At 45.4% G+C, this 7,522-nt stretch overlaps 1 protein-coding gene across 2 annotated transcripts in view; it reads right to left on the bottom strand.

The window, feature by feature from the left end:
• Positions 1–4,941: 4,941 nt before the first annotated feature.
• LOC136423780 (uncharacterized) overlaps positions 4,942–7,522 on the bottom strand; it is an 8,014-nt gene continuing 5,433 nt past the window's right edge. For both annotated transcript variants that reach the window (XM_066412070.1, XM_066412069.1), the window contains exons 4-5: positions 6,657–6,809; positions 4,942–5,996 (exon numbers count right to left, since the gene is read on the bottom strand). In XM_066412070.1, the coding sequence (XP_066268167.1) occupies positions 5,478–5,996; positions 6,657–6,809 (672 nt within the window). In that variant the 3' untranslated portion in view covers positions 4,942–5,477. The remainder of the gene's footprint in view (positions 5,997–6,656; positions 6,810–7,522) is intronic.

The following is a 7,522-nucleotide window of genomic DNA, read 5'->3' as shown; positions in this document are numbered from 1 at the left end:
AAATAAGATGGCTTGATATGGACGTCACTGTGTTGAGCCCCTGAGCTCCTGGTTCCAATTAGTTGGTAACTGGGAAACCCCAGTTCGAATCTGGGGAAGGGCATCCTGGTTTGAGCTGCATTCTTTTTTCAGAAGGGACTTAAAATGGGGGTCCCATTAGCCTCGAGCACTCTAGAAGGCACTACAACAGTCTCGTTACTCAGATGGGTACACATTTGCTGTACCTTAGATGAAAATTCAGATGAATAACCTACCGTGAGAGGGCTGAACTCCCAGAAGGGGTGGACTTGAAGTGTCTGATGGTACTGTTCGCAGGGGGTCGGTCCCAAGGAGAATGGCCAGCGAATCCAGGACTTTATATATACATATACAGACGTCCAGATACCGTTGCTGTCTGCACTACACTCAGCAGGATAGCCCTGTTAAAGCACAGACATTGAATAATTGATTTATATCAATGTAGGTATGCGAGATAGACCAATGAGAAGGCTCCATTTTGCAATAACCAACGATCACTTTTAAAACTTCGTCAAACACTGATACATGGAGACATTGTTCATTATAAGGGGATCCTGGCACGGTTGCCAAATCAATAACATGTAGTTACTCTGTATCTGTATCTGTATAGCCGGTATAACCGCCCTTCGGCGTAACACACCAGCTTCGCAGGCACGCGGCGCGGCAGCAGCTGGTTATATTACACCGAACGGCCTAGTTACTAATATAGTTACTATTCACATTTGAAAACGTGCATGCCGCAAGGCCATGTCACATACAGTCTTGTCTCCGCCCGACTTAAACACAAAACTGCAGGTTCGATATCCAGGATGTGCATTTGCGGGACACACCCCTGGAAGTTAGTTTCAGTTTCACTTTCAGCCAGATGTCAGCAATGGTGTTTCATCCACTTCCGGGCCTGAGGCTCAAATGAAAGATCGTAGATCCTTCTCTAAAACAAAACACTTTGCACAAACCAAACTATTTTATCAAGGGAGTCCACGGATCGGTCTAACTCCCACATTATGTGCAGAATTGTAGGATCAACGGTGGCGAGAAAAACAGTGCCATCTCGCCTCACATACGTTTCCGGCTAGTCGTTCGCCGTAATTCATGACGCAGCATAAAACATAAACTGCAGCAGCACCACACACGGACTTGCAAGTTGCACCAAATATGGAAACAAATGATGAGGGTGAATAGCTACTATTCGGTCCTAACAATCACCAGCACCAGAAGAGGATTAATGCTGGATATCCAGTTTGTGTGTAGCCTGGGTGCCATCCTCTTACTACCGGGTCTCCTACAATCGTTACCCGGCTAAAAACTTATTTTTAGGGTATGTAGCGAGTGTAGGAGCTCCGGTAGTTATAGGATGGTACCCAGGCAAGTTTGTCTCGCGATCCGAGCGGACTAAAATTTGATAGAGTGGTTCGTGTGGGTATGTCAGCTCACCTCACGTACGAGGCTGACGTTGTTTCGAAAAGAAGATCTGTACCTTTGTAAACCCTGCTAATAACAGGACCACTAACTAAGTTACACTTTACGCCAAAAATAATTACTCAAGCAACTGGATAAAGTTTTGAAACAGTCAGACGTTTCAGACAGCATCCACTGTCTTTCGTCAGTGACTAACGATAGGACTGAGAACACCAGGTTTTATACCAAAACTCTGAATGGGACAAAACTTTGTCTTGAATTAATCTTCTTTTAAAGACTACTTCAAGACATGCTAAATTGTCTTAACCTCATTAACATACCCATTCAGAGTTTTGGTATAAAACCTGGTGTTCTCAGTCCTATCGTTAGTCACTGACAAAAGACAGTGGATGCTGTCTGAAACGTCTGACTGTTTCAAAACTTTATCCAGTTGCTTGAGTAATTATTTTTGGCGTATCTTACTACCTGGATGTCTAACTTTCATCAACGTAAGTTACACTTTATTTCACCGCCGCGTCTTAACTAGGCTGGGTTCGAATCGATATCGTAGTTGTAAAGGACTGTCTCTGAGAGGTTGAGACATAAACCTGTTTACACAAAAAACATTTGAACTCACCTCTGCCAAAGTAGCTGTCTTCTTTGCTGTCTCCACCTGATACATTCTTATCCACTCCCACCCTACGCAGATCACGAAAAACATCAAGATACAGAACCTTCCACTCAGGAAAAACAGCCCCGGCATCATTTCAATGTATGAGATCGTCTATGATATTTAGTTACAGTACTGGGGTAGTTTGTTCTGACAAAGGACTCCTATGTAATGTCCTTATTCTGACGCAGGTGAATTATCTCACAATAACACATCATCACATCAGCGTCAACGAACCGTAACCGATAGACCCGACCTGAACTGGTGGCAGCCGGTTTCGCAAAATCGTCTCCATGAAAAATGAGATATTGTTTTGGGTAGTGGTAGTAGTGAATGGTTTATTGATAAAAAAACACATGAGAACAAACGGCATTGCAGTATAGATACTGAATTGCGCCGCAGCTTACAATTACGTATACAGTAAAGTCGACACGATCAGAGTACTATGTACAACAGACGATAACAGTTCATATGTCCAAATGATCGTTGACTAATACAATTAAAAGCCAGATTTCAGTTCGACATTACTACTAAAAGCAAGGTTAATGTCCAGCCGGAGTAACAGATCAGAGTTTTTGTCCGCCAAGGAGTTGCGCCAGCGCAGGTTTGGCACTCGTGGTGTAACGTTTAGTACCCCTGGCTTGAGAGTACTGGAGTGAGTTCCTCAACAGTCTGCCGTGCTGTTCACCTCGAGTCGGAGGTAGCCAGGAACAGAAACGTGGCGATTGTCTCACTTTGTTTGCAAAGTTCACGCAGAGGTCGTGTCTGCGGTCAGAAAGAGTTTGCAGATTTAATCCTCTCAGTGTGTCCGTATACGAGGTATACTGGCGACCCAATATGATCTTACAGGCACGTTTCTGAACGCGTTCCAGTCTGTTGATTTGGCTGTTGTTGAGGGCGGCGTTCCAAACTGGGGCTGCATACTCAAGGAGCGGTCGAACATACCCGCAATAGATGGCCGTCAGGTCCTCTGTCGGAAGGCCAGCTCGGCGCAATCGGCACAGCAGAAAGAGTCGCTTGCTCCCCTTTGATACCATACTGTCCACTTGTGAGTCCCATCCCAGGTCGGACTGGATCTGAAGTCCGAGAAGTCTGGCTTGTGTTACTACAGTGAGTGCTTGGCCTCCCAGTGTAAGGACTGGGGGAGGTGGGGGTCGTTGCATGAAGCAAAACTGTAGAACTTTGCACTTCTTGGGATTCAGCAGCATATGGTTTCTCTCTGACCAGTTGTCTAACTCGTGTAAGTTGTTCTGCATGGTTGAAGGTGAGTAGACCGGTCGGATTTCCCCCAGGTTTAGATCATCGACATACTTCCAGTAGTCGCTGTTTAGTGTCCCGGCATCGTTGATCATGGCCAAGAAGATCAAAGGCCCTAGCAGAGTTCCCTGAGCCACCCCACAGGAGAGTGACTCCCAATGTGATAGTCCATGTTGGTAACGTACCCGCTGTCTACGGCCCGACACAAAACTGCATACCCAGGGCAGAAGGGAAGACCGCGCCCCCATTTGTACGAGTTTTGTGATAGCTGTCGTGTGACAGACTCTGTCAAATGCCTTGCTGAAATCTGTCAGTACAAGGTTACCGACAGATTGCTTCCTCTCTACGCCTTTGAAGAAAAAGTCAAGGATGTCTACCAAGCAGTGGGTTGTGGAAATTCCTCTGAGGTTCCCGAACTGTCTGGGGTCCACAGTAGGTAAGATTTCGCGGAGGAGCCATGTGAGGACGAAACCCTCCACTACTTTGGCGAACTGTGATGTTAGCGACACTGGTCTGATCTTGTCCAGGTCTGCTGGTTGTTCTTTCGGGACGGGGATGACGATCGCGTCCCGCCACTCCGGTGGTACTCTGCCCTGTCGTAGGGATGCATTTGTGATGTCAGTAAGTGGGGTGGCGAGCTCGCAGGCGAACTCTTTGATGAGAGTAGGCGGGATGGCGTCAGGACCTGGAGCCTTGGTCACCTTTACCCTTTGCAGGCGATGGTACATCTGCCATGGGTCAATCTGCGGCGGTGGAGTTGCCGGTAAGAATGCGGGTAGCATGGCTGTGTCCAGAGGAGGCAGAGCCTGGCAAATGGTAGCTAGGTGGGTGTTGATGGCTCCAGCGATGGCGGTCATGTCTGTTGGGTCCACACTAGGCACGTGGACAGTGGGAGTAGATTTGGAGAGGTTTGCCAAGCGTCGCACCGTCGGGTGTGTCCGTATTTCCTGATGCTTGTAGTTAGCATAACAATAGAAGCTCTGGATGGATCGTGATGGTATGATGGTAGGTCTTGGTTAAGGTAAATTTTACACATCTGGCCCCAGCCCCTATATCTGGAGAAAGGGGCCATAAAAGCCCAGGACAACGGAGTTTGCGTTACACAGACTTCCCGGCAGGGAGAAAATTAATTGTTCGCCATTGAAACAAGCGTGAAAACGGGCAGAAGACGAAACCAAAATGTTCGCAGTGGTATTGAGTTCGTGGTGAAGAGGTCACCGTGCACATAAACCACCACGAAAATAGCTCATTTTACAGTATCTCTGGCATGGCAAGCCTCCGTTTTAACCGCCGTGGTTACAGGATCCAAGGCGGTTTAATACAGCACCCCAAGCAGATACGCTCCCCAGCCAAAGAATCTGGCCCCGATAAGTTGAAAAATCGCCGTGGGAGAAGTCTGCAACGGAGGCTAATCTCTGGCATGGTTGCCGGCCTGCGTGTCTTTCCATACTGCAGTTCCTGATTGCTGCACCAGAGGGCGCTCACCGTCAAGGTGGTGCAGTCTCTTATCTCTTACTGCCTTGTCTGTTACTAATTCAGACATATATATGGTCTTTTGAAAGTCAATTGCAAAATGTCACAATTCAGGTGAAAAGGTGAAACATCGTCATTACATACATTTATTGCCAACGATTTTCACAGGGGAAAACTAAATGAAACCTGTGCTTGTGGCAAAATAGAGAAAAAAAAGCACAAGAAAACAAGGATTGTATTAAAACACCATGTTAAAACAGGTTGTACACAGAGTACTAAGATAGCATATGCTATTTCATGACAAGTTGCATAGCTTACAAAAAGGTTACATGTATACACTGTTGGTTCGTCCGTCACTACGTAAGGGAATGATAATTATTTGGACAAGACACTTACAAAGCTACCTCTGCACTGAGTAGTGAAATGTTATGTTACAACATCTACCAAAGGAAAAAAAACTTACTTTACATCTAAAGAAAGTTAACATTGTACATTGTCTACCAAAAGAACACCACAGGGCCTTAACAGAAAAAAAAAATGACAAAAGACTTACTTTACATTGAAAGTTATAACAGATGTTACACAACTTACAGTACACCATCTACAACCAATGAACACAATAGAGTATCAACAACAACAGATAATAGTAGTTATCTTTACTTCACATTGTAGCAGCTAATGGCTTCACACCATCATGATTGTAACCACCATTTCTGCCTGGTGAACCCTGCAAGTGTGTGTAGGGCCTTTTTTCCCCATCCACACTTTTCTTAGGAGTAGAGAACTTCTTTAATAGCTTAAGGTGGTGATTATAATGGCCATCTTTTACATCCTGGTTAGTTTGGTGTCTCTTTAGTACAGTACAATCGTTGCCATCTTCAATAGCATGTATAAAATCTGTATCACTAGTAGGAGGTATGCTAGCAGGTGTAAAAGTTACTGGAGCTGTGGGTTCAGGTCTGTTCGTTGATGGTTCCAGGGAAAAAAAGAGAGGAAAGCGAATCCTGTATCTGCAGGCCATGGTCAGGGTGAGGACTGTCGCCAGGACGACTGTTGCCATGACGACGGGTTGCCACGGTGACGGGATCTCCCGGAATAGGAGGCGAAGGCTGCTTCCCGCGCCGGCACTGATCAGCTCGACGGGTTGGATTACACACCTGGTGACTGTAGCTGTCAGCACCTGAAACATGTGACACATCATGACAAATTTCCTTGTATTTTGCAGAGTAGCATCATAGACTATAACTATAAGATTAAAATGCTACTGCTGGAAATATTTTGAAAGCATTATTTTTGATGGACAATCAGACAAAACAAATGACAGGTAAAGGTAATTCTAAAACCTCCCTGGTCATGGAGGAAAAAAATCCTGATGTCTACCTGCATCGCTCTTTGGTAAAACCATCCAAGAGACTAGAGTGACTTATGAGCATTAGTGGTATGTATGTATATGTGAAACTGGGCCCTATCGAAAACCAGTGTATTGGCACTGAATAGGCTACCCAGGTGTTTCAAAATAAACAAACAAACAAAGTGGTAAAAAATTTCCTTGTCTTTTGCAAAGTGCTGAGTAGCATCATAGACGACAGGACATGAGATTGAAATGGTACTACTTGAAATATTTCTAAAGCATTGTTTTTGATGGACTACGAGGCAAAGAAATTGAGAAGTACATGTACAGGTAATCTTTAATGCTACCCATGCAAAAATTTATCTTGTGCCCTGGAAATATTTTGCTGATTCCAACCTAAGAAATAAAAACACGGGAATTTCATTTCACAATTCTCCTTTCTCCTGTTTAATATTCAGAGTAATAAAATGGTTTTATACCATAACCTACCATGAGAGGGTTGACCTCCCAGAAGGGGTCGACCAGCAATGCCTGATGGTACTGTTCACACGGGTCATGTGACCAGGAGAGGTGCCATCGCATCCACGACTTGATGGACGTCCAGGCACCGACACTGTCAGTGGTACACTCCGCTGGGAAACCCTAAAAAACAACAAATAAACAAATAACAACAAAAAACATGAAGAGCACTGTTCTGAGACTTGATGGACGTCCAGGCACCGACACTGTCAGTGGTACACTCCGCTGGGAAACCCTGGGGGAAAACAACAAAAAACATGAAGAGCACTGTTCTGATACTTGATGGACGTCCAGGCGCTGACACTGTCAGTGGTACACTCCGCTGGGAAACCCTAAAAAACAACAAATAAACAAATAACATTTAGACCATGATAACTCTCACCAGGGAGAGGTGGCCCAAGAAAATCATCGGCATGACCGTGGAGGGCCGAAATCCACGAGGACGACCAAGGAAGAGGTGGATTGATAACATCAAGGAGGACCTCCACCACCTCAACCCACACGATGTAAATCCACAGGACAGAGGCACCTGGCGAGCGGCCACCAAGCTCCCCCATCAGCATGCAAGCACGTCAAACCCCCAGATGATGGGGAAAAGAAGACGATAAACCGGATAGTGAGTGAGTGAGTGAACTACAGAAAGGCAGGTGCCAGTGCATCCACGACTGGTACACTCCGTGATGATTTAGACCATTGCTTTAAGACAGTTGACTTGATGGACGTCTAGGCAACGATACTGTCGATGCCATACTTAGCTGGGAAACACTATGGAGAAAACAACAAATGTATGTAATGGCTACTACTAGTAGTAATACATAATTCTACTCTGTCAAAAA

Source organism: Branchiostoma lanceolatum, chromosome 18, assembly GCF_035083965.1.
Source record: "Branchiostoma lanceolatum isolate klBraLanc5 chromosome 18, klBraLanc5.hap2, whole genome shotgun sequence".
Classification (NCBI taxonomy): Eukaryota; Metazoa; Chordata; class Leptocardii; order Amphioxiformes; family Branchiostomatidae; genus Branchiostoma; species Branchiostoma lanceolatum.
The sequence above is the reverse complement of the archived record's forward strand: the minus strand, read 5'-3'. Positions and strand labels throughout refer to the sequence as shown.